At 36.0% G+C, this 25,246-nt stretch overlaps 4 protein-coding genes and 1 long non-coding RNA gene across 10 annotated transcripts; 2 read left to right on the top strand and 3 right to left on the bottom strand.

Moving 5' to 3' along the window:
• The first annotated feature begins 2,636 nt into the window (after nucleotides 1-2,636).
• LOC102613471 (zinc finger CCCH domain-containing protein 53) lies at nucleotides 2,637-7,614 on the top strand. Of its 3 annotated transcripts, none has more exons than XM_006482890.4 (10): nucleotides 2,637-3,187; nucleotides 3,503-4,832; nucleotides 4,918-5,103; nucleotides 5,199-5,384; nucleotides 5,503-5,594; nucleotides 5,704-5,961; nucleotides 6,035-6,176; nucleotides 6,383-6,592; nucleotides 6,682-6,772; nucleotides 6,870-7,614. In XM_006482890.4, exons 2-9 carry the CDS (start codon nucleotides 3,832-3,834, stop codon nucleotides 6,752-6,754), a joined length of 2,148 nt encoding a protein of 715 aa, XP_006482953.1. In that variant the 5' UTR covers nucleotides 2,637-3,187; nucleotides 3,503-3,831; the 3' UTR covers nucleotides 6,755-6,772; nucleotides 6,870-7,614. The 3 variants fall into 3 exon arrangements, with proteins under 3 accessions (XP_006482953.1, XP_024956398.1, XP_006482954.1); XM_025100630.2 differs by having other exon boundaries at nucleotides 3,316-4,832; XM_006482891.4 differs by lacking the exon at nucleotides 2,637-3,187 and having other exon boundaries at nucleotides 3,229-4,832; nucleotides 5,199-5,378.
• A 3,623-nt stretch (nucleotides 7,615-11,237) lies between these two features.
• On the bottom strand, nucleotides 11,238-11,985 carry LOC112496883 (uncharacterized). The gene is made up of 2 exons (XR_003063502.2): nucleotides 11,837-11,985; nucleotides 11,238-11,618 (listed from the first exon to the last, which is right to left on the bottom strand). It is a non-coding gene; the product is annotated as an uncharacterized LOC112496883 (long non-coding RNA).
• On the top strand, nucleotides 11,613-18,345 carry LOC102613978 (putative calcium-transporting ATPase 11, plasma membrane-type). Its single transcript, XM_006482892.3, has 7 exons — nucleotides 11,613-11,998; nucleotides 14,577-14,631; nucleotides 14,743-16,688; nucleotides 16,778-16,936; nucleotides 17,027-17,198; nucleotides 17,283-17,581; nucleotides 17,679-18,345. The coding sequence occupies exons 1-7, from the start codon at nucleotides 11,825-11,827 to the stop codon at nucleotides 17,991-17,993; spliced, it is 3,120 nt and encodes a 1,039-aa protein (XP_006482955.1). The 5' UTR covers nucleotides 11,613-11,824; the 3' UTR covers nucleotides 17,994-18,345.
• Nucleotides 18,346-18,952: 607 nt separating this feature from the next.
• On the bottom strand, nucleotides 18,953-20,526 carry LOC102614271 (uncharacterized). 3 transcript variants are annotated; one of them, XM_025101011.2, is made up of 4 exons: nucleotides 20,293-20,526; nucleotides 19,893-20,204; nucleotides 19,682-19,805; nucleotides 18,953-19,210 (listed from the first exon to the last, which is right to left on the bottom strand). In XM_025101011.2, the coding sequence occupies exons 1-4, from the start codon at nucleotides 20,484-20,486 to the stop codon at nucleotides 19,193-19,195; spliced, it is 648 nt and encodes a 215-aa protein (XP_024956779.1). In that variant the 5' UTR covers nucleotides 20,487-20,526; the 3' UTR covers nucleotides 18,953-19,192. The 3 variants fall into 3 exon arrangements, with proteins under 3 accessions (XP_024956779.1, XP_006482958.1, XP_006482957.1); XM_006482895.4 differs by lacking the exon at nucleotides 19,682-19,805 and having other exon boundaries at nucleotides 19,871-20,204; nucleotides 20,293-20,517; XM_006482894.4 differs by lacking the exon at nucleotides 19,682-19,805 and having other exon boundaries at nucleotides 20,293-20,512.
• A 1,182-nt stretch (nucleotides 20,527-21,708) lies between these two features.
• On the bottom strand, nucleotides 21,709-25,026 carry LOC102614948 (glycerol-3-phosphate dehydrogenase [NAD(+)] GPDHC1, cytosolic). 2 transcript variants are annotated; one of them, XM_006482896.4, is made up of 5 exons: nucleotides 23,737-25,022; nucleotides 23,061-23,282; nucleotides 22,531-22,778; nucleotides 22,211-22,350; nucleotides 21,709-22,015 (listed from the first exon to the last, which is right to left on the bottom strand). In XM_006482896.4, exons 1-5 carry the CDS (start codon nucleotides 24,395-24,397, stop codon nucleotides 21,889-21,891), a joined length of 1,398 nt encoding a protein of 465 aa, XP_006482959.1. In that variant the 5' UTR covers nucleotides 24,398-25,022; the 3' UTR covers nucleotides 21,709-21,888. The 2 variants fall into 2 exon arrangements, with proteins under 2 accessions (XP_006482959.1, XP_052295303.1); XM_052439343.1 differs by having other exon boundaries at nucleotides 21,914-22,058; nucleotides 23,737-25,026.
• Between the last annotated feature and the right edge of the window lie 220 nt (nucleotides 25,027-25,246).

Genomic DNA, 25,246 nt, shown 5'->3' with positions numbered 1-25,246 from the left:
CAGTCATTTTTCTATTTAAAAACAATATTGTTCTTATTTATTCCTTTATTTATTTTTGTAATGATTCTAATGGAAGTAAAAAAGATATCTTTTAGACTATTTTTTTAAAATTTGTTTTTGAAAGCTTTTAAAATCTTTTTTATTACTAATAAAATTTAAGAATTAAAGATAAAATAAATTTTTGAATTTTTTTATATTTCTTTGAGTATCGAAATTGTAAAATAAAAAGAGACTCCACGAAAAATTTTGGACAAAGACTCTAAATTCTCTAGAGTCGGCTCTGGGGATAGTAAATTATTTATTACTTTATACTTTTAATTATTTGTACAAATTTCACATTATGTGGGCCAATGTTTTTTTTTTTTTTTGGTTTTGGTTTGGAAATCCTTTTGATCCAAACACAATATCATTGATTGATGAATATGCATATTTTGATTTAACTAATCCTTATGTGCAAACATGACACGTGCTTGAAATCTCATCAACGTTAGTAGTTACATATATTGGGCCTAGGTGATTGAATAGCAACTTGTACAGAACAAGAGAAACAAACAGTAGTCAGAAATTTAATTATGCTAACTTAATACCATGATTATTAAAGATTTACTTAAGAGACACTGGCAGCATCTCTGTCCAACAAAACATGCCATGCAACATCGTAATCTGAGGGGAGCCAGAACAATAAAGCTCACAAAAACAGGCAAATTTCAATGCAACTAGCAAATAGCAATTGGCCTACCTATCCTTTCAATTCGACTCGCAGAGGCAGAGTTGCTTTCCTAGGGAACACAAAATTTCATGTCTCTCTTCTATTACTGCTTTGAGACTCACTCAATTGTTACTGTTTAGAATCTTGACTACTTCTATTTCTCTTTGTGGTTGGTAAGTTGCCTCTTAATGATTTTTTCTTTTTGGGTAAACATGCAAAGCCACTGTTGAAAAATAAGCACATTAGCTGCCTTTTCTTTGAGTTTGGTAGCCCATCAAATTTGGTAAGAAAAGTTTAACCTAGATAAAAACTATTTTATGATAATTACCTTTGCACGGCTATCTATAACTAAAAAAAAAAAAAACAGAAAATTTTAAAGAAACAGTTTCGGAGATTATGATAAGAACTTCAGTGCTCAATTAGGAGAAAAAAACAATGAATACCCACGATGCAACAGACGTCAAAGAATGTGATACCAGCTAATTAATATATGACTTCAAATAAGCTTTGATTGCTATTAAATTTGTTTCATTTGCTATAAACAAAGTGATGATAATGAGGGGGCAACAACCTGATACTTGATATTTTAGCCGATCATGTATCAAAAAAATATGTATACACATATATAAAAAGATTAAAGAGAAACGGTGTTTTGCTGATATTTCCTCCCTCTGATATTTAAAAAAAAAAAGTTTGATAAATTTTATGTTCAAGAGAATATTAGCACAGTAGAAACCACTTTTAATTGACAATAAAGAACGAGACAATCAATTAATAGTATCATATCTTTTTTAATACTCATACTATTAGTTCTATTCGCTTTCAAACGTTCTCATAAAATACAAATTGGTCGTGCCCATGCAGTGCACAATATATTACTCGAAATTAATAACATAGTTTATATATATATATATTCACCATGCAGCGAGTCGAATTGAAAGCAGCAATAATAGAAGAGAGACATGAAATTTGATTATATAAAGAGACATGAGATTTACACATGAGAAATATAAATCTCATCGTTGCTATTCAAAAACCAAATACAACAAACTGTATGGGTAGTTGGTACACATGGCTAGAATTGCTCAATAATTATGAGAAAAAAATCTTGCGGCAATGGCCACACCCATGTGAGAGGCAGCTACTCTTACTTTTCACTGTCAAGCTGGGGCTACTGAGCTTCTTTTTCATCTTTTATTTCTTGATCATGTTCAAATCACCTAGTTATATCTAATTCTAAACATGAAAAAAGGTGAAAGAAAGTGTAATATTTGATGATCATGAGTTGGGCACCGAGTGAGAAAGAGAAAGAGAAAGAGAGAGAGAACGAGAGAGAAAAAAGAAAGAGAGATTCAGCTATGCATGCCTATCATATTTATTTGCTGTGGGGCATTCTAAAAGAGGACAAATGATAAGGGCTATGTCGTGTATACAAATATAACAGCCATGCTACCCATACAAATCCCAACACCTCTCGTTATTTTCCAGCATCAAAACAACACTCAACAAGTACTCTTTCCCTCTTTCTTCAATTCTTTTATTATTATAATTATAATTATTATAATCGTCATTATTATCAATTGTATAATTAGCATTATCAAGCTAGAGAATGCTATTAAGCTAATTATATACAAATAAATAAATACTTGTGGGACACATGACAACAAAATTAAATGACCCAAGACAATATATTAACTCAGTAAAAGCCTCTTTATTTAAGTGGCAATAAGATTGCGAAAGCTGTAGGGCCTGGGAGGAAAAGATTGATCGATTGTAATTTGTACACACAGGTCACAGGGAGACATTGACTGGCTTCCATGTTATGTATTGTAATGAAATAAATTAACCAAAACTTCAATCATTTCTACCAATTTTGGCGCGTGCGGACCACATAGCTAGAGTGGGGAGTGGAAGTAAATGACTAGTTTCATTTTAGATTTCATGTAATTTAAACGGGGGAAAGAAAAGCAGAGATGGTAAATAGTTGTGTCAGGAGGTTAGGGCTAAGTGAACGTGCACAAATTAACAGATCTAGATCCACTCAAAAGCTTTAGTTTAGCAAACTCCACAGTCCACACACCCACAAGCTCTCTGCCACTGCTACCCCTCTTGGGTTTTGTGTTTTTTCTTTTTTAAATAAATTCCAAGGAGAGAGAGTTTTTATAGCTTAGCTGAGCCTGAGCTTTGACTGACTGCATGCCCACTGTTAACTTTCTGCTCAGACCCAGCACCAGCAGCTGGGCAGTACTGAGTGAGAGAAGTAACGAGAAGAAGGCAGCAAAGCAATTGATGGTTCCTTCTTCAGCTACTGCGTTGCGATAGCTTCCTTCTGCTATTACACTATTATATAGCTGCTGAGAGCCTTTGAAAGAAGGCGGCGGTTTATATATATACTTAGTCTTTGGCTATTGTAGTAAATTTCCTGAGATCAAATAAAAATTACAGTGCTTTTGGTGGTTGGTCAAGGTTCTCTCACGGGTAAGGCCGTACTCTCTGTGTCTCATGCCCTGAAAAATTGTTTTCAATTTTAATTTTGGTACAGGAACCGAGAGATAAGTTGTAATATCTCCACTTTCCACTCCACTCATTATTGTTATTATTATTAGGTTTGCTGTATAAAGAAATTCAACTACCAAGATTTTGATTTCCTTTTAACAAAGGCAACTCTCATCAGCATCCATGCTCTTCCTCAATATTTTCCAACAACTTTTAGTCACCACACCACACGAGAATACTCTCCCCTTTTATCAACTTTCTTTTCTTGTTACCTTTTTCTTTTCTTGGGTTTTGCAGGAATAAGAAAAAGAGGAGAGACACTGCAATTCCACTCACTCATCATCATGGGACTTGGAGGAGAAAGTTTGGTAGGTAGGGCTTGTTGAGAAAGAAGTTTTACTTGTAAAGTGAGACCTTTCACTTCATCACTACCCTTCTTACCCGTTAGCTCCAGCTTAGCAGCCTCAGCTTTAGTTCCTCACTCACTCTCGCTATTCTGAAAAATTTAACCAAACATTTGGAAAGGCTTGGGGTTGGTGTAAAATCTACACCCAACCCACATCCCCATCATCATCATCACTTCACCATAATCATCATCAATCATCTAAGGTTGTTTCTGGCTAGCCATGGATGGTTATGAGGCAACAAGAATTGTTTTCTCAAGAATCCAAAACTTAGACCCTGAAAATGCTTCTAAAATCATGGGTCTACTTCTCCTTCAAGACCATGGTGAGAAAGAAATGATTAGATTAGCTTTTGGCCCAGAAGCACTTGTTCACTCAGTGATTCTCAAAGCTAGAAAAGAGCTTGTTCGCGCTTCAAACTCACCAAACTCACCTTCAACTCCATCTTCCCCTTCTCCTTTTCTAGCAAGGCAAAACTCCTCTTCCTCTAGGCTTCTTGGCAGCAACAATCTCCCTCCTCTCACAATACCAAGTGGTACTTCTTGGAGCACTGCTGTCACTGATCTCCCAAACCCTGATGACTTGATTCCCCAAACTACTACCACAATGAATTCTTCAGCTCTGCCTTTCTATGGAAATGGAACTGGAAGTGGGTCATCTGATGTTATAGATGAATATCAGCTCCAGGATCAACTCTCTTTCCTCAATGAAAGCTCCCAAAATCTTGGCAACAAAAACCAAGATTTGTTCTACCCATCACAGATGGACTTATCATCAAGCCCGCCGAATGGTGCTACTGACTCCATGCTTTTCCCTTCTTACTGGGGAGGAGGATCCTCTGTTCACAGAAGAAGCTGCTCAGTGAGTGATGTTTTGGGCTCTTCTTCAGATGATTTGAACTCAGGACTTGGATGGAGGCCATGCTTGTACTTTGCTAGAGGCTACTGCAAGAATGGAAGTAGCTGCAGATTTGTTCATGGCGGAGAGACTGGTAGTGGAAATCTGATGGGTTCTGATGGTGCTGCTACTTTGGTTGGTTCACCTAGCAAGATGGAGCCAATTGACCATTGCCATGAGCTTCTTAGATCTAAATCTGCAGCTGCTGCTCAAGTACAGCAGCAAAGATTAGCTGCTGCTTCTCAGCTCATGGGATCGTCCTCTTTTCCTTACTCTCCTAAAAGCATGAACTTGTTTCTCCAGCAGCAACAAAATGATACTCAGAGGTACTTAAGTAGTCCTTCATTAATTGGGCAGTCAAAGCTCTGATAATTTATGTTGTTAAGTTTCTAATTATGAAAAATGCTATAGGGCTGCTGCTGCTGCTGCTTTGATGCTGAATGAGGATATGCACAAGTTTGGCCGATCTAGGCTTGAAAGAAACGATTTTTCGATCAACGGCAGTGCCGGAATTGTGAATCCAGCCTCAAGGCAAATCTACTTGACTTTCCCAGCTGATAGCACGTTCAGAGAAGAAGATGTTTCAAATTACTTCAGGTTTCTTGATGATTCTACGTGTAAAATTTATTAGTTTGTTTCTGCAAGTTGAAAGACTGATTTTTTTTCCCCTCCCTCTTTTCCTGTTGTTGAAGTATCTATGGACCTGTGCAAGATGTGAGGATTCCATATCAGCAGAAGAGGATGTTTGGATTTGTCACTTTTGTCTATCCAGAAACTGTGAAGATTATTTTAGCCAAAGGAAATCCCCATTTTGTTTGTGATGCAAGAGTGCTTGTTAAGCCTTACAAGGAGAAAGGAAAAGTTCCAGACAAGTACAGGCACTTGCTCTCTTCAATCTCTATACTTTTCGTTCTCTTTGAATTTCATTTATGGTTGTTTTTCTTTCTTTTTAATTTCAGAAAATAAAAAGAAGATACTTTTGTTATTTATTTGCAGGAAGCAACAGCAACAAGTTGAAAGAGGAGAGTTTTCTCCTTGTGGAACGCCAACTGGGCTTGATTCAAGAGACCCTTTTGACCTTCAACTTGGTAAGAATCAAGAAACGAAAAAATAAAAATAAAAATAATCGTTTTCATTCATTTTATTGCAGTATCAATTGGATTTTCTTTAATTTCCTGCTTTTGTTGGTCTTCGTAGGGGCAAGAATGTTCTATAATAATACTCAGGACATGCTGTGGAGGAGGAAAATGGAGGAGCAAGCTGATTTGCAGCAAGCCCTCGAGCTTCAAAGTAGAAGATTAATGGGGCTACAACTTCTTGATGTTAAGAAGCATCATCATCACAGGGCTCTTTCTACTGGCAGCCCAATTCCTTCCCCAACTCACTCTCCTAATATTTTCCATCAAAATCTTGTCTTTCCTCCACTTCACAGCAGCAGTGCAGAACCCCCACCAGGTAATAATCTTCATTTGTTTAATTTTTAGATCAAACTAAAGAGACTAAGAATTTCATTGATTTTTTTTAACAGAGAATGGTTCGAGCCCTTTGCCCACATTTTCTGCTCCTGCTGCTGAGAAGCATGTTGCAAATGGCAAGGAATTCACCAGCTGTGAAGAAAATGTCAATAGAAAGGATACCTCCCTTGATGAAAACAATGCTGTGCCAGAAAAGTAAGAATCTTTAGCTTCTTAATCACATCTGCAAAACCCATTAATTGATGAATGTTGTTCTTTACCTTACATTTTTACTAAGAAGATTCTGTAATAGATCATGCCAGCGCCGCCCCCCCCTTCTTTTTTTTAAACTCCCCTGTTTGAACTTTGTCATTTGTCTTGATGTATAATTTTTTTTTTTTACCAATTGAATCTTGTTGCAGCTTGGAGCACAATCTTCCTGATAGCCCCTTTGCATCTCCTACTAAAGGCACTGGAGAATACTTTTCAGCTTTCTCAAATAATGCCAATGGGACCGAAAAAGATGCCGCAACATCTGCTGCTAACAATAATTTGGTTTCTTCTAACTTAACCACTGCTAATGCTTCTCTAGACATGGCATCTTTCAAATCTTTTAACTGTCAAATGCCTAGGTAAAAAAGAAATATCCCCTGCCAAAATGTTACTTCATGAATCATCATCGAAGTGCCTGAAATTTTGATTCTCTTTTTGCATCATTCAGGTTCTCATCTGGGCATGGAGCCATAGGAATGTACACGGGCACCGGTGGACCGACTTGTCCTGTGGGAAACTAGTTTCTTCTTTCTACTTGGGTAAAAATTCAGATCACCAACTTTGGATTCTTGTTCTCGCAACACAATCAAACAAATTTTGTCGCCTTGTATTGACATTTGTTGGCTTGTTTAACAGGAGATTACGAAGAATAAAGAAACCAAAAAAAAAAACTTACATCAGAGACTGTAGGGAACCACCACAGCTTCCAATCCTACTACCATCATCACCACCGTCATCCTCATCCTACACGTTCGGTATGGGCTGGATATTGGGTACTATACCGCTACTACTTACTACCATACAAAATTTGCATACGTAAAAATGCTGTGAAGGAAGTGGGTCAGCCATTCCTTTCTTTGTTGTACTATTTTTGTCTTTAATTTCATTAGTTGAAGTCGTTTGGACCACAGGTTAAAAAAGAAAATTAAAGAAAGAAAGAAAGAATACAAAAGAAGAAGAAGCATCACAGTCAAATGTTATAATTGTAGCTGTAACTTAATTACTTCCCTTGAGCTGTAATTTTCTCCCTTCCCTCCCTTTTTTTTTTTTTTTTGTTTACCGCTCCTCGCTTTCTTCTTAGAAGGAACAGGAGAAAAAGCCCTTATGTAGTGTTAGCTTGTCAGTCTTTTTGTACAGCTGAAGCAGAATCCAAAGAACAAAGAGAGGTAAAAGCACTTTGTAACTACAATGGTTTGTTTGTAAACTCATTCCGGGGTTGTAAAATGAAATATGTTGGGAGTTTTGGGTGGCTTTCTTGGAACAGAGAAAGGGAAGGTTGAAAAAAAAAATTGTCCATTTCGGTTAGAAAGTATCATTGTAACAGTTGTTCAGATAAGGAAAAAGAAAATAGGCCCCCAAAAAAAAAAGGAAGTGTCTCATATGCTCTCGTCTCTTTGCTACCTGTTTATTGTGGTGGGGACACTTTTTTTTCTAAAAAATAATAATTTTCGTGCCATTGTTAAAGGGCAAAGAAGAAAGGGCCACAAAAGCACAATATCACATGGTGAGCTGACAATGCTCGTGAGCCCTACTGACTGTTTTTTCAGTAATCTAACAATTGAAGTGCCAGCTTGTCTGTGGGCCATGGTTACCACCAATTGCTATATGCTAACCCCTTTTGATTGACGCCACTTTCTCTACATATATTATTTGTACCTTGGGTTCGGTCCTTTCTTATTATTATTATTTTTTCCTTTTGGGGTTTTTTGGGGGGATTGAGATTCATTATCATAAATCATACCCTCTTTCCTTACTTTTAATATAATCACGCTCTCAAGGCCCTCTCGTTGGCAGGAAAGGACACAAGCACAGACAGGGGTCTTATTATTTATTAAAAGAAAAGAAAAGAAAGGCCACGACTAAAACAAAAGTCTGATTGTGAATTTGTGATGCGCACACACGCACCCACACGTATTGACAAAAGTTCACTGTTGGGGTGCAGGAATCTATTGGGTTCCGTTCCGTGCTTTCAGCTTTGTGTGTGTTGACGCTGTTGCGTTGCCTACCCTTTTTAACTTTAATTTGCTTTTTTTTTTTTTTTTAAACTTTAATTTGCTTTTTCGAGCTCTTTAGCATTGGGTTCGGTCGGTAATCAAATGCTTTAACTTGGGGGTATGTACAAGTAAGTTAACAATGTAACGAGCCTGCTGGCCATAGGGCCTAGGCTGTGATGGGCAACCAAATGGCGTGTGCTCATTGGCTGAGTCAATGACTTGTGTCTTCACTATAAATCATTACGAGTCATAATTCCAGTTTGATAGACTTGGGATTTGTTTTGTCCCCACTCAGAAATGTTTAGTAGGAGTTAAAATGGCTTACGGTTCCTGATAACGAGTGAAATAAAAGCGATAGATGGCGATGTATTTGGATTTGATTACTTGCAATCTTTGAATTGGATACACAATGTATATGTTTGTGGCGGCCCGCTTTCCTGAGTTCTCTTCTTTCGGCTGCCATTACAATCTTTTCTCTCGCATTTGAACTTATTTATTCATTGTTAAGTAGTAATCATTTAGGATATGCCAATTGCCAATCTACTCTATGTATAAATATATCCCAAGTGTGGGGCTGGGTGTAAATCCACCTTTTTTTTTTCTCCCCGCACATATAGACACGTTCAAGTATCACTGATTGAGGTGGATCATCATTCTAGTCCTTCATATTTGTAACTAAAAGTATCATGAAAATTGAACTTAGTGTTCCTTAGTGCTGTTGCTCAATGAGAGTGTGTATATGTACATAAAATGAAAGTTTGTTCCAGATTCAGATATTGGATAGAAACATAGGGGAACTTTCGAATTTCTTTACGTAATTGATCGACCATATGAATCGTAAAGAACAATAACGGGGGTTGGTTGACCGATGGGGTTTTAAGGAGCAAAAGTTTTATACGATTTTTGTGTAGAATCATCGGTCAGCATCGGATAATGGAAATTGAAAGGAAGAGACGTTTTTGCTTTTCCTTGTGTGAGAGGGAGGGGGTGAATGCCAAACTTGCGTGCATGTGAGTGCACATGACGATAATTGATATCATCATGCCCCCTATCGATCCCTATGCCTATGATAGGTTAGTTTATAGTTTCTACTACGTTTCTACATGTGCACAATAAATAATTTGTACAATTTTTCGACAAGGACACATGAGCTGAGCTGAGCTTCTACTACCATGCATGGTGATATATATCAAGTCGTGAAAAAGAATAATCATAGATATCACTCGCTGTTTGAGATATGACATGATGCGTTCAAACTAGTGTAATGATTTTTTTTTTTTTTTTAAAGGGTAAAACATTCTCAATTTCGCATAATAATAATAATAATAATAATTAAAAAAGGGGGTAAAAGAGAGCTTGGACTCAACAGCAAACTTGCAATCCCAAGTCTCAAGTACTATTCACTCACCGTCACCGTCAAATACTCAAATGCCAATAACCATCGGTTAAACGATTACTGATTGAAATCATTCGGACAGGCTAAAGCTGGCTTTAAAAATGTTATGGGCTTCAAAGACACTCAGCCCAAACAACCAGCCGAGGCCATGCCTGAGTATCTTTAACCAATAATTACCTACCAACTCCTTTAATTTAAAGGCAAGAGATTCTCTTATTGGCTAAAGTCCCCCAAGTGAGCTTAACCAAAGGTTCAACGGGAATTGAGCCTCACTTTGATATATCCGTATCCATAATCCACAATGGTTGTCCATGATAAAATATAGAGTGGAGCTATTGGCACTCCTTAAAAGTACCGTCAACACCCTTTTTCTTTTTGTACCCATCAAGATATTAAAATGAATATAATTTTTTCTAATGACACCTCCCTTATTCCGTAAATAACCTTGGTTAGAAGTTAACAAGATGATGATTAATTGCAGAAAAAGCAGCTGGGTTTTGTAATTATTTCCTTGAATACAAAGATTGGATTCACAAGCAAGAAGACTAATAATAGAGAAAGGAGAGAAAACTCTAGGCTATCATCAAAGCAAGATGATTTCACTTGCAGATCGAAGAGAAATAATGAAGAAAGTTGATGAGTTTAAAAAGAAGACGAATGCTTGAAAGAAAAGAAAAAAAAACTCCACGTTATTGCGTTTATCACAATGGCACAAATGATGCATCAACAATAAACTAGTGAATTTTGAGAACCATGAGAATTGTATTTGAAGGAGCAAGACAATAATGGATAATAGTTCTTCACAAAAATAACAACAAAATTATGAATATTAAAATAAATAAAAATAGAATTCAGGACCCATATGCAATAATAAGTCCTTTGTACTTCTTCCACTATTTTGAATTGAACTGAAAAGTTTTTTTTTTAAAAAAGATATTCTACATGTGGGTTGCCAAGAGTTCGTATTATAAAGTCTACAGTTGCTGGTGTAAAATGTTTGCACAAGATAAGATGAAATTGTGTGGGAGTTTCATGTAATTCTATATACGGATAAAATTGTAAATTCAAAGAAGAGGTTTCATTAGGATATTAAAGGGGTGCTAATAGCATCACTCTAAAATATATACCTTATGAGTTGGACTGGGTCTTTGGGCCTAATTTTAATTTTTAGACAGCAACAAGTTATATAACGTTATATGTATTTATCTATAAGGACTTATATTTCAATTAAATTAAAAGAAACTAGTCCATACACTTTCTAAGTATTTCAATTCACTTTTTTTTAAAAAAAAATTTAATTCCAAATATTACTTTTTCTTTTTGCAATTACTTGAAAGTAAATGTAACTGATTTTGAGCCCAAATTATTATTAAGGATTGCAAAATATTTTTTTTTCCTAAAAAAAAATTAAATGAACACAAACCAAATTCTCTTAATTCTACTCTAGTCCCACGATTATATAAGGAAACTCTAATCATTAACGTAAAAAATGAGGCAAAGAAATATCAGCCAGGTGGGTCAGAAGGCGAAAAAGTGGTTGAAAATTTTTACTATCTACCATACAATAAAAATATAGAGAATCGATTTTTGAATAAAGCATAATAAGAATATAAATATAAGAAATTCATTCATTTATAATATATACTTTCTCTAAGTATTAAATGTTAACAAAGTAAATAATATAAAGGAGGTTGTTATGTTATATAATCATGTAACATATATGATTATGCAGCAACTGTTGAATTTTCATCGAGCAGGTGCGAAAATAATATTTTTTTATCTCATATTTTTACAACCGTTAGATTTCATCCTACGACTGTTACATAATCATGTATCTTATATGATTATGTGACATAACAAAAACCTAATATAAATACATGGGCTATGGATCTGTTTAGTTTTGCGGGCGTCCCCTCTTCTCTCTCTCTCTGTCTCTCAGTTCCCGCCATTCACGCCAGATTTTGAACGTTTCCACTTTCCGTTTAACAAACAAACCTTAGAAACATGATACCGCTAATCAAGTCACTAGCTGATTAAGCAAAAGCCTAAAGCCAGTTCTCTTTCTTCTCTGCAAACTTTCAATTTTAATTTGTTCGTAAAATTAAACACCTACATCTATATATATATATACATATCTTTCAAATTCAAATCCAGCCACTATATCTTCTTAATTATATACGATTAATTAGTGAATAAGGAAAATGGAAAATTACTTGAAAAAGAATTTCGACGTGGATCCGAAGAGGCCATCGGAGGAAGCACTGATGCGATGGAGATCTGCTGTTCGAGTAGTCAAGAATCCTCGCCGCAGGTTTCGTATGGTCGCCGATCTCGCTAAGCGTGCCGAAGCCGAAAGAAAGCGCAAAAAACTTCAGGTTCTTTTTTCTTTTTCTCTCTTTTTTTCACTTCTATTTAATTTTGATACTATGTGCTGATGGATCTTTGCAATTTCCACGCTAGCTTTATTGTTTGATAAGTGTTTTCATCATCTGATCTATCCAGACCGATTCATCTTTTTTTTCTAAATGTTTACGTGTCTATGCTCATGCTGTTCGCACATGATGTAATCGAGATTTAGCGTATAATTTCTCAGGAAAAATTTAATACACACATGATGCCAAAACTTGAGTGCAACGCGTAGGCACACACGGGGAATACCGAAGATTCTCTCTCTTTCTCGCGTATGAAGATGTGTTGATATCGTTGTTTAATACGTAGACTATCTTGATTTATGTATAAATAAATAATTGTTTAATACCGACATCCACACTTGATAATCAAGTGCGAACTTACCCAGACATCAGTGTAAAAAGATAAGCCTTCCCTTTAAAATGTTTGTGATGTCCACGCTTGAAAATGACTAATTACGTATTTCTAATCAGGTTTCACTTAAGAATCTGTTTTGATTTGTTTGCTTCGCAATGATCGCGTAGGCAACAAGAAACGCTTAGTGCCAATATTTGGCAATAGTTGTTGTATGAAACTAATCGGTCAAATTCAATAGTTGTGATCGAGGAAGACTTCATCAAACAAGACTATTCAAAATTGAAAATCACAGTTTATGTAGTTACCTTTTGCTGTTTAATTCTTCTCGCATGACAACTTAATTGTTCATTCATTCAATGTTTGAATTAAACGTACTATCCATCATCAGCCGGTTAATGCGGCATCTAATGGGGTTCTTGCATTTACATTTGCCCGGCTTCAATCTTCGATTCGCTAAAGGCTGCTTGTATAGACCGCTGTTGTTCTTAGAACTTATAAATGTTCAATTCTGGTCTAAAAGTCCTAACCTTAAATGATACAAGTCAAAGATGATACGTGCACAAAGAGTTACACACAAGCACAATTTTTTTAATCTTTTAATATTTTTGTATAATTTTATGTGCAACTTTTTATACCCATATGTTTGTTGAATCCAGGCTGCGGAATTTGGCGTTTTATTCACCAAATATTTAACCACTTTTGACTTTCTTGAATGTTGCTTTCAACTTCAGAAGCTATAAATTAGAATGGAAAATACTTGGTGTATAGAAAGACCGAGAGAAAAATGAGAGAAATAAAGAAGAAAATAGAGGGGAGAGAGAGTGGGTGGGTAGAGAGAGGGAAGATAAATTTCTCTCATCTTTCTCTACACTTGGCACTTGGTAACTTCGATTTATTAATATCATTTTCGATTTATCAATATCTTTTTTTTTAACTGATTAAGCATCAGGTTACTGTATTACAGTTTATTACATTTAATTATATGAAGTACATGTCTAGATAAATAACCCTCACTGAGGGGTAGAGATGGCAAAACCCCGGGCTTGGTTTTAATCCGGGTACCCGGATTTTATATTTTTTAATATTTTATGTGTATATATTTTTTATTTTTTGGTAATTTTATAAGTTTTAAATTTATTTCAATAAAATTTGACATGAAAATATAAACTTTAAGTGTTTAAAACTTTATATATATATAATAAATAAGTCAAATAAATATAAAATATTTAAAATAATATATATTTTATAATTTTTTTTAATAAAATCCGGGTTCCGGGTTTATCAAGTGATGCCCAAGACTGACCCGACTTCATACCCGGGCCGGGTAATGCCCGGGTACGGTCCGGGTCCAGACCGAGCAGGTATTTTTGCCACCTCTACTGAGGGGTGCCTCTACTCCACTAGCATTCCACAAGGGAGAAAGGCTTTAAATAATCTCCACACAATTAAGCTTAATTAAGGGAGATTTTTGAGTTAATGGAGACTTGAACTATTACCCTCAAAGTCATGCTTAATTTTAAGGGCAATGGTTCACGCATACCATTTTTTCCCCGAGTTGGAAATTTATTGAGGGACAAATGCAGGTCTTTCACTGAATTAAAATATTTCTATTATAGAATCAAATAGTACGTCATAATATTAATAATTCATACCACTGAATGGAAACTAAATAAACTCGGTACCCATGTAAAAGGAGTTCTTCCTAAAATTATCCAAATAAAAATCTTCAACTTGAGCTGACATTCGAAGAAAATGTAGAATATACAAGAGACTGTATAGCCGTCCAGGAATATTAATTTAAATAGTTGTATATTCATTTATTATGAATAACAATTTATTTGGTAGTTTTCAAAATAAATATATCGATGACAAGATTTCATTGAGTTATTGTAGGAATTGTTTTTGTCAATGTGCCGTTTTACTGTGCAGAAGTTATTAAAAGGAGCTATTCACAGCCTTGTTTATCTTTAAATATTATCAGTTTTACTTTGTAGAAGTTACATCCATGACAAGATTTTATTGAGTTATTTGGAATTGTTATATATTTGCAATTGAAGTGCCGTGCTATGGGTGTAAAGCAGCAGCGGGTGTTGCATTTCCAGAGCAAAGCTAAATGTCGAAATATAGTCTTAGTTCATTTGCTTGGTTTGCTTTTCTACAGTTCATGGCCTTTTGTTTGTTTGGCAGGAAAAGTTGCGAGTAGCCCTTTACGTGCAAAAAGCAGCATTGCATTTCATCGATGGTATGATCTCATCAACTCATGAATTTTTGATTTATCTCATCAACTCATGAATTTTTGATTTATCAGCCTTCTTGTTGCTTTTCCAATTTCCATGCTTTCTACGTAATGCAGCTGGCAGTCGTCCAATTGAGTACAAGCTCTCCCAAGAGACCCTGCTAGCTGGTTACGGCATTGAACCTGATGAACTAGAATCCATTGTCCGATCCCACAACAGTAAGGCTGTGGAATCCCATGGAGGAGTTGAAGGCTTGGCGAGAGAAGTCTCGGTGTCTTTACCGGATGGTGTTGCCTCTGAGGAAGTATCCAATAGGCAAAATGTATATGGCTTCAATAGATATGCTGAGAAGCCTGCAAGATCATTTTGGATGTTTGTATGGGAAGCTTTACATGATTTGACTCTCATAATTCTCATGATCTGCGCTGCAGTTTCCATAGGTGTCGGTATCCCCACTGAAGGCTGGCCAGATGGTGTGTATGATGGGCTAGGTATAGTTCTTAGTATTTTACTTGTAGTGATTGTCACTGCTGTTAGTGATTACAAGCAGTCGCTGCAATTCAAGGCCCTGGATAAGGAGAAGAAAAATTTAATTGTTCAGGTGACTAGAGATGGATACAGAAAGAAACTTTCTATTTATGATTTGGTTGTAGGAGATATAGTTCATTTGTCCATTGGGGATCAAGTTCCAGCAGATGGGATCCTCATATCAGGTTACAGCTTAACAATTGATGAATCTAGCTTGTCAGGTGAGACTGAGCCAGTGCACATAAACAGAGACAGGCCTTTTCTCCTATCTGGAACAAAAGTTCAAGATGGCTCTGGCAAAATGCTGGTCACTTCAGTTGGTATGAGAACTGAATGGGGAAGGTTGATGGTTACTTTGAGTGAAGGGGGAGAAGATGAGACACCATTGCAGGTGAAGCTTAATGGGGTTGCTACTGTAATTGGGAAAATCGGTTTAGTTTTTGCTGTGCTGACATTTTTGGTTTTGGCACTAAGGTTTTTAGTAGAGAAGGCACAGCATCATCAGATTAAAAACTGGTCTTCAATTGATGCAATGAAGCTTTTGAATTACTTTGCCATTGCAGTGACTATAGTTGTGGTTGCAGTTCCTGAAGGGTTACCATTGGCAGTAACCTTAAGTCTTGCTTTTGCAATGAAAAAACTAATGAATGATAAAGCACTTGTTAGGCATCTTTCTGCATGCGAGACAATGGGTTCTGCTAGTTGCATTTGCACAGATAAAACAGGTACATTGACTACAAATCATATGGTGGTGACCAAATTATGGATATGCAATGAAGCTAAAACAATAAAGAGCGGCGACAATGAAAAATTATTGAAGCCCTCAGTCTCTGACGCAGTATTTAATATCTTTTTGCAGTCTATATTTCAGAATACTGGCTCAGAAGTAGTTAAAGATAAAGACGGCAGGACAAACATTTTGGGTACTCCAACTGAGAGGGCTATATTAGAATTTGGTTTGATTTTAGGTGGTGATTCGACGTTTCATAGAGAGGAGTCAGCTATAGTGAAGGTTGAACCTTTCAATTCAGTCAAGAAACGGATGTCAGTGTTAGTATCTCTTCCGAACAACGGAGGATTTCGCGTATTCTGCAAAGGTGCCTCAGAAATAATTTTGAACATGTGTGACAAGATTATTAATGCTGATGGGAAAGCTGTGCCTATTTCGGAAGAGCAGAGAAAGAACCTAACTAACGTGATAAATGGTTTTTCCAGTGAAGCTTTGAGAACTCTGTGCTTGGCATTCCAGGATATTAAAGGCAATCATAAAGCAGAAAGCATTCCTGAAAATAATTATACACTTATAGCTGTTGTTGGAATTAAGGATCCTGTTCGCCCTGGAGTTAGGGAAGCAGTAGAAACTTGTTTAGCTGCTGGGATTACAGTGAGAATGGTCACCGGTGATAATATTCATACTGCCAAAGCCATAGCTAAAGAATGTGGCATCTTGACTGATGGGGGTTTGGCAATTGAAGGAACGGATTTTCGTAGTAAGAATCCACAGGAGATGCAGGAGTTAATTCCGAAACTACAGGTTCGATATATACTTCTTATAACTTAAAAACGTTTTCTGGGAAAAAAAAAAAAAAATCTCTGCATATATCCTTAAGGCTATGTATGCAGGTTATGGCTCGATCATCACCTACAGACAAATACATATTGGTTACTCAATTGAGGAACGTATTCAAAGAAGTTGTTGCAGTGACTGGTGATGGCACCAATGATGCTCCTGCTTTGCACGAGGCTGACATTGGACTTGCTATGGGTATCGCAGGCACAGAGGTTCATTACTTCCCTCATTTTGTAGTTCTTGAATTTTCATATTTTTTTATTGATATCAATGGCTAAGCAGTTTGCATCTTATCCCTGCAGGTTGCAAAGGAAAATGCGGATGTAATCATAATGGATGACAACTTCACGACTATAGTGACTGTCGCTAGATGGGGTCGTTCAGTTTATATCAACATTCAGAAATTTGTTCAGTTCCAGCTAACAGTTAATATTGTGGCTCTCGTAATCAATTTTGTTGCAGCGTGCATCACAGGTCTCGTAACATACTGTTATATTCGTTTAGACACTAGATTGACGATGAAGGTGACTAACGAAAATTAATGATCTAATTTTTCAGGCTCAGCTCCTCTTACGGCTGTTCAACTGCTTTGGGTGAACATGATAATGGACACACTTGGTGCATTGGCATTGGCAACAGAACCTCCACATGAAGGTCTGATGCAAAGACCTCCTATTGGAAGGAATGTACATTTCATCACCGTGACGATGTGGAGAAATATCATTGGCCAGAGCATTTACCAGATTATAGTCCTTGGAGTTCTGACATTCTGCGGCAAAAAGATTCTCAAACTCTCCGGTCCAAATGCTACTTTAATTCTCAACACCTTCATATTTAACAGCTTCGTGTTTTGCCAGGTAATGTTTACCGATTGAAACTCATTCTTTTCACTAAAGCATGGCAACTTTGCGATCCAACTAAGATTAGACATATTTGCTATTGTTTGTGTGCTAGGTATTCAATGAAATAAACAGCAGGGACATGGAGAAAATAAATGTTTTCCGGGGCATTTTCAGCAGCTGGGTCTTCGTAGCTGTCCTGGTTGCAACCGTAGGTTTCCAAGTCATAATAGTTGAATTATTGGGTACTTTTGCAACAACCGTACCACTTAACTGGAAGTTATGGCTGGCTAGTGTCGTGATTGGAGCTATAAGCATGCCTTTTGGTGTTTTGCTCAAGTGTATTCCTGTTGGGACCTGCACATCAGCAGCCAATTCCAAGCATCACGATGGTTATGAACCCTTACCTACAGGCCCAGATCTTGCTTGAGGGTATTAAATCGAACTTAGGCGTGAACTACAGAAAATTCAGGTTCCTCGAGGGTAATACAACAAAATATCAAGATTCTTTTTACCTCAGTTGTTCTGCAAGTTCTCCTTCTTCTTTTTTTTTTCAATTTTTTGGTCTGATTTTTATTTTACTCGGATTAGTTATACGATTTTACTTTTTCAGATATTTTCATTTGATACTGTCAGAATTCCCATTTTCTTCTTCAGAAACAGTAGGGAATCATGATTAGTTTATGAAATTGTTCTTCCAAGTGGAGTTCCAGATAAGATCCATATGGCTGCTAAATTTAGCGTACATAAATGAATTAAAGAAATGGGAACATTCAGTTTAATTTCACGGCTTATTCTCAGTCAGAGAGTCATCTATTAATCTTCAAGGTCTGATAGTTTCATGAAAATAAATTGTCCCGACAAATATTTTGGTAACATGCGCACATCAAAACCAATACCAAATCCGAAGCTACAAATACAAGAGAAGGTGACCCAAAACTAAAGTTCAGTAGAATTTAGATTTTTTTTTTTTTTCTAGCAGCTCTGCACCTCCACATATCTGCCGTCTGCACAGGTAATATTCGTTTTTTTGTTGCCCTTCTCTCTTCCGAGACCACTGGTTTGCCAAATACATCTGGTTTCCTACTAATGCTGACAGAACCATTCCTAGAAAAATTTATATTAACAGTATAACTCATAGGGCACAACTTGGTCAAAATAACTGTGATCTACCAAGATACCATAACAGCCTTGTATTACAAAATTAACTGGATGTGTAACTCCAAAAGCAGTTAGCTTTAGACTGGTAACCAATTTCCTAACCAAACAACAAAATCAAATGTCACAACTTCACCATAAAATTGACTGCCTTCAGCACTTTCAGAATGGCTGACTTTTTAGCATACAGTAACCCTAAAGAAAACAAGTTGTAAACGTGCTTCTCTCAAATTCAGTGAATGATTATCTCATTTCCAGGATTTGCAAAACCATGAGTAGTAAGAAAATTTTGCAAAGTAAACAGGATTAACCTTTACATCTATACAATAAAATCCTCAAAACACTTTGACAAGTTCATGTCATTATCCAAAGCTACAACAAAGTCAAATGTAAAATATTACAACTAATCTAGAGATCTTCTAGCGAGATGATGGCTCAGCAGGTATTCTGACAAACAACTTGCCTATATCTTCAGTGACAACATTGCTCCTGGCATACCAAATTAAACCATCAGCAACAAAGTCTTTTTCATCATATAACAAGACTAAAAAACTATATCAACAAAGAAGAAACTGAATTCAAAAGCCCAATAAACTGCAGCAAGATGGTCTAGACTCTAAACAAAAATATGCTTGTAATTGCTGTGTTTCTTATCGGTTTAGACAGCAGAACAATTGGTTGCTAACAATTAACAACCAACTTACCCACTTATATCTTTGACAATCCATGATTCTATTTCATAGCAGCTTTAGATTAAAAGTCACATCACCTCAACTTAAAAAATGCCTTAGATTGGCATGCCAATGTAAATTAAATCTCCCAAACAAAAGCAGGAGTGAATGGAGATCAAATTCATCATTTTAATAATAACCCAAACAATGAAAAACGTGTCTTCTTACCACTATGATTATGATATAAGAAAAATCAAACATTTATAATTAAAAATAGAAAAAAAATTACCGTAGACCGGCATGCCAAAGCAAAATAATTAAGAGAGAATTCTCCTAAAGAAAAGCAGGATTGAATGGAGATCAAAATCATCATCTCGATTATAAGGCAAACAAATGTGTCTTCCCACCAGCCACTATGATATATTATAACAAAATGGAAAACTTTGTTAAAAAAAAACAACAACAAATTCTTATTCACCTTAAAATAATGATACACTGACCTTCCATTAAGCTGAGGCGGAACTAGCAAGCCACCGGCAGTATCTAGAACATTCTTGGAATTAGGCAAGCTTCCTCTGGGAAGCTTATTGCGACGAAGAGTGGAGGAGACATCGTTCGAATCTCTCTTGCGAGTTGCGTTTTCAGCCATCGCGGCCGCGACTCGAGAGGCGTGGTCAGTTCCTGAAACCACAGGCTTAGAGGCCGAATTCAAGAGAACACAAGCATCCGGAAGTTTCTCGAAAGCCGGCGGTCGTAATGAAGGCGGCGCCGCAGTTTCCGGCCGTTGATTTGAAGTCGACGACCCAGATTTTCTACGCGGACAAATGAGAAACCCTATAATTAGTTGAATATAATTATATTGAATTTTAAACGAAATTAACAGAGGAAAAGAGAAATTACCGAGGAGGAGGAGAAGGCTGATATGTAGAAATTTGTGGTTGATCGTTAGGGTTTAGTGATTGTTCGTCTTTCTGCTCTTGTTCCTCGGCCTCTGATACGTCGTCGTCTGAGGACGAAGCGTAGTCCACCAAAGACATCTCTCTCCGTCTCTCCGTAACCTCGCTGCCGATTCTGGCTTTCCGGAGTTCTGACATTTTTAAATCGTTTTCAGAAATCAGAAATGAGTATCATTGACAAACGCTGCCGTTTTCTACAGACCTCCTAAACGGTGTCGGTTTTTACATTTTTGGCCAAACGACGACGTCGTTTGAGGCAATGCTTCATATTGATCTTCCCAAATTAAGTGATGTCGTTTCAAAGAAATGAAACAATATTAAAAAATAAATCATGTGAGTTATATAGTATTTTAATTCAATCGATTGGCCAATTATGTTACGTCGCATTAGTATGTATTAAAAAAAAATATTGGGTACATACTCATTTAATTCTCTTATTTTAAGTTAAATGTCTTTTTATTTGTTATATTTAAAAAAATACCCCAAATGTCAAGATATACTTGTTGTTAAATATATTACATTTTTTTCCTTTTTTTTATTTTTTTTACAATAATACCCTTTTAAAATATTCTTCAAGATATGAATAAAAACATTATAATTTATTAAATTAGCCTTAAAAGTAACATAAAAATTTAATAGATTTTAATATTATTAATTACTTTTGAGATTACTTTAATAAATTAATTTTTTATAAAATAATTATTAGTAAAATTGTTGCATATGTACAAAAAATACTAATTTTTTTCATACTAATATTTGTTAGTTAATTTAGTAATAAATAATTATTAGTTAACAAACAAATTAACTTTTTTAAGATAAATTAACTAATATCTAAAATATTGTTGTAAAAATATTATTATAAAAGGAAAGAAAAAGCAAAGAAAAAATATAACATATTTAACTGTAAAAATGTTTTGAAGTATTTTTTAAAATATAAAAGTGAACAACTACTTAATTTAAAATATAGAAACTAAACGAATATTTACTCAAAAAAAAATTTACACAAGAGTTTATAGATATATAGATATATCATTACTTTCGTTTCGTCTAGTGGAACAATAACGATCAATATACAAAATTTTCCATACAAATTGATGCATTAATCCTAAAAAAAAGAAAAAAGAAAAAAAAAAGCTAATGTGTAATACCCTATTGATGATCTCATGGCCCAATTTATAAATTACATTGAAGTTTATATATTTTTAATTAACTGTTAAATATTAATTAAAAAAATAAATTACATATCCTTATAAGTAAAACTGGAGCATTATTCTCTGACTGTCTGACATGTCAATTACATAAACTGACAAGTAAAAGACAAGCTTCGTTAAAAACTAAAAACAGTACAATGCCAAAAAAATAATAATAATAAATATAAATAAAATAAAAATTCAAATCCAACAAAATAAATGTTTAAAAAAACAAAAAACCAAATCTCCTCCCCCCCTCTATAGTCCAAATTAAAACCACTATCTGGACAAATTTACAGACACCGAGGGAGAACAAATAAAACACAAATAGCAGACATAGATATTCATCATCAAGGCAGCTGTCCAAGAAGTGATGGCCTGTAGAAAACATGAGTTTGTGCAATTTCAATACGATCTCGTGGGTCGTTCATGGTTTCGTCTCTTAATGCTTCGAGAATTGCCTGTATTGGAGACTCCCTGAAAATTTAACTAGAGTATCAGATTGCGTGCGTCTTGATCACTACATATACCAAGATTTGGATATAAGAAAAAGCATCAGCATACACTTTTAAGAGTAGATAATACTTTATCAAAATACGTTTAGCTCCATGGACTGATTCACCTGAGAAAATGATGGGGGGGAGGGGGGAAAAAGGGAAAGAGGTTAGTTACCTCATTATAAGTATCTTATATAGCATCTTCAAGATAGGACATAGCTCCACAGTTGCTACAGGCTTGTTTTCTTCAGGATGTAGGACGCTTAAGGAGGATTGGCTTAGCAGCTCATAAAATGCTTTCACAGCTGAGATACCCTGCAGTCGAACAGGCGGCGATTAACATTGCTCATTGGTAAGCTAAAAGTAAATAGAGTGGAAGAAAACAAAAGATAAGGGAGCCCTGTAAAAGAAACTCTGTTCCATGCCACCACGACTTTCAATATAATTCATGCTCAATGGGTTACTATCACCAAGTTGGAGTGGTCAAGACCCTACCTGAATCATGCCCTTGCCCTTTATGCTATCACCCAAGTCAAGGGTCAGTCTCCCTTTTGCCAACTCCTGCCCATACCATGCATTACGACCTTTCAAAAGGGTTACATAAGTGTCAGCCAACAAAGGCCCAGCAAGTTTTTCCGGCTCCTCTGCTAAGAGATGAGTGATAAATACCATCTCGGATGTACAGTGTGCAAAGTAGACAGATTTGCTGGTGGCACTCTCATTGGTTAGTGCTGCCACCATTCCTATGGAATCAGAGCTGGAAGTTAAATGATAATGCTTGAATTATATAACACCACAAAAGAGTTCTTAAAAAGCAGTTTACAGTTATTCTGGCTGAGATAAACTTTTAATAACTAGATACAAAGTTTGGAGCTCAACAATTAGTTAACCATAATTATTTAATAAATAGACAGACACTGACAAATATGAAAAGGGGTGGGCTGGTTTGCTCCAAAAAATAGTGTTTTTATTCAACTGAATCTTTAATGCTGATGTTTAAGACATCACCAGAAAGTAAATTGTACCAGCTCCAATGGCATAGACATTCTTCAAGCCACCCATGACCTCATGAGTAACAAGGTCACCATTGTCCCAAACTGTAAAGTGGGGCCGCCTCAAAAACTTTGCCAATGGTTTCCTCCATTTTTCGGCTCCACATATTCGAGCATTGGCATATTCTTTGTTGTAAATCTCTGAAGCAATATTGGGTCCCCCAAGATATAGAATGTTCTCAATGGGAACCCCAGCTGCAAAGTAAAGATAAGTAAAATGTTAATGCCACTTCAACGATATCACACAAATAATGAAAAGGGGAATGAAGCCCCGGGAGTGGAGGGGTGGGGGGTGTTGGGTGAGTGAATACAAGAAGAGGATAAACAAAGTTTACAACTAAGTGGAATTGGAAGTGCAAAGACAGACATAATGTCTGTTCTTTGCTATTTTGAGGGTCAATTTACTAATGATTCTATGTTTCAATCAGCAAGTTGACATGTCAGGATTTTGAGATGCAGTCTCTTTATATAACATTAACTCATCTTAAGTCATCTCACTAATCACATGCCATTGAGAATCTTTACTTAATTTCTCATAGGCATCAACCTAAGAAGCCATCAAGTTAAAAAAAAAAAAAGGTGTCCATGGGGGAATTTCTAATCTATCTTATACAAATATAAGATTCAATTAAAAGCAAACTTTTCTTACTTGCTCGATTGATCATTTGTGTAGGAGTTATTATGCGGGGTACGGCCTCCAACTCGGCCTCTACACCTTTTGCCAGAGAAATGATAACTGGCACCGTAATTCTCTCTTTCCAATACCGACTAATCTCTTCAAACACTTCCTTGGTTTCTGTTGAGGGCAATCCATTAATCACAATATCAGCATCCCACACAGCTTCCTGCAAGTTCGTCACAACCTTCAATGGGCAAAGTGGGGTATCAATCATATTCAGGCAAAACCCATCTTTCAATATCTCGTCTGCATGCAATGTCCTATCACCTAACCTTGCCTCAACATACTTCAAGTATGCACAACGCCTAATCAGTCTCCTCAAGACATCTTCTCTTGAATTGATCACTTCAAACAAGTGCTCAGCCGTGGCCCTATCAACTGATCTTCCAGGTCTCCTCCATATCCTAATAAGAACCTTATCTCTTAAATAACCATAACTATCTTGCAACATAGCAGTGAAAACACTACCCCAGGCACCTGCCCCAACCCCAACAATCCTCAAGGGATCACCTTCTGCTTTTCCCATAAGACGACGAAGCTCATCGAGCCTCTCCTCTAAAGAACCGTTGGTATGATGAATCAACCCATTTGAGGACAAACTATCATTCACTACTTCATTAGTTTGAACCATCTTCACCAATAAACAGAACCACAAATCCTCTCTAATATATAAACGGAACCCTTGCAGCGTAACAATTCAGACCCAAAATAAAAATAGTAGTCACTAAAGTTTCGATCTTTAAGCTTTAACTAATTGATACAGATCATAAAACAGCACACTACAGATTTTTTAAATGGGTTGTGTACTAACTGCCCTTCAAGCAATCATACGAGCTCAAACAGCAAAGAAAAATGAAAAATTGATTTCTCTACAGTGTTGTTCAGCAAAATCCAGCCGCAATTGAGCAAATAATAACTCTAAATTTCTAGAACGAAGCAAAAAAAAATCCCAAAAAAAAAAGTGTTGCTTTACTTTAACACATGGGAATTGAAATTCTCATGTAAATCATGAGCAAATATTAAGAATCCCCACGATTCAATCAAAGCATGCAAAATAAAATGTTGAAAGTGGACGGAAAGTGCAAAGGCCAGCAAGACTTGTTAGCTTCTTCAACGCGCTGACACGGATTTGAGCTTCGTATTTTTGTGCTTACAGTTGTAACATCCACAGAATGAACTCAAAAAGTTTCAATTTATCACGCGATGGTCGTGAAACCCGCGATAAAAATATTGCATTATCGAAGTATCATTTCTGTAATTTTGTTTGCTGCCGTGGCAGCTGCTGTAGCGGCTATAGCGTATGTGGCATGTCGGTTTTGTATTAGCCTAGATTTCTAGAAAGAGGGTAAGGTTGGTGATGTCATAACTTACCCAATTATAATATCTTTTTTTTAAGAGTAGTGTTACATATTTTAAATGTTTATTTTAAATAATGTAGTATTTATTAATTAATTAATAAAAATTATATATTATTTTATTT

Source organism: Citrus sinensis, chromosome 4 (assembly GCF_022201045.2).
Source record: "Citrus sinensis cultivar Valencia sweet orange chromosome 4, DVS_A1.0, whole genome shotgun sequence".
Classification (NCBI taxonomy): Eukaryota; Viridiplantae; Streptophyta; class Magnoliopsida; order Sapindales; family Rutaceae; genus Citrus; species Citrus sinensis.
This window is presented reverse-complemented; position numbering and strand designations above follow the sequence as displayed.

Excerpts from the sequence above, each read along its gene's own strand:
- LOC102613471 (XM_006482890.4), top strand. The coding sequence starts at position 3,832 with ATGGATGGTTATGAGGCAACAAGAATTGTTTTCTCAAGAATCCAAAAC. Across the intron at positions 5,104-5,198 it reads GATGTTTCAAATTACTTCAG|TATCTATGGACCTGTGCAAG; the intron begins GTTTCTTGATGA and ends CTGTTGTTGAAG. Across the intron at positions 6,593-6,681 it reads TTTAACTGTCAAATGCCTAG|GTTCTCATCTGGGCATGGAG; the intron begins GTAAAAAAGAAA and ends TGCATCATTCAG.
- LOC102613978 (XM_006482892.3), top strand. The coding sequence starts at position 11,825 with ATGGAAAATTACTTGAAAAAGAATTTCGACGTGGATCCGAAGAGGCCA. Across the intron at positions 16,689-16,777 it reads AGTTAATTCCGAAACTACAG|GTTATGGCTCGATCATCACC; the intron begins GTTCGATATATA and ends CTATGTATGCAG. Across the intron at positions 17,582-17,678 it reads ACAGCTTCGTGTTTTGCCAG|GTATTCAATGAAATAAACAG; the intron begins GTAATGTTTACC and ends TTTGTGTGCTAG.
- LOC102614271 (XM_025101011.2), bottom strand. The coding sequence starts at position 20,486 with ATGTCAGAACTCCGGAAAGCCAGAATCGGCAGCGAGGTTACGGAGAGA. Across the intron at positions 20,205-20,292 it reads CAGCCTTCTCCTCCTCCTCG|AAAATCTGGGTCGTCGACTT; the intron begins GTAATTTCTCTT and ends TTGTCCGCGTAG. Across the intron at positions 19,806-19,892 it reads CCGCCTCAGCTTAATGGAAG|TGGCTGGTGGGAAGACACAT; the intron begins GTCAGTGTATCA and ends AATATATCATAG.
- LOC102614948 (XM_006482896.4), bottom strand. The coding sequence starts at position 24,397 with ATGGTTCAAACTAATGAAGTAGTGAATGATAGTTTGTCCTCAAATGGG. Across the intron at positions 22,779-23,060 it reads TGTCTATGCCATTGGAGCTG|GAATGGTGGCAGCACTAACC; the intron begins GTACAATTTACT and ends CTGATTCCATAG. Across the intron at positions 22,016-22,210 it reads TATAAGATACTTATAATGAG|GGAGTCTCCAATACAGGCAA; the intron begins GTAACTAACCTC and ends TTAAATTTTCAG.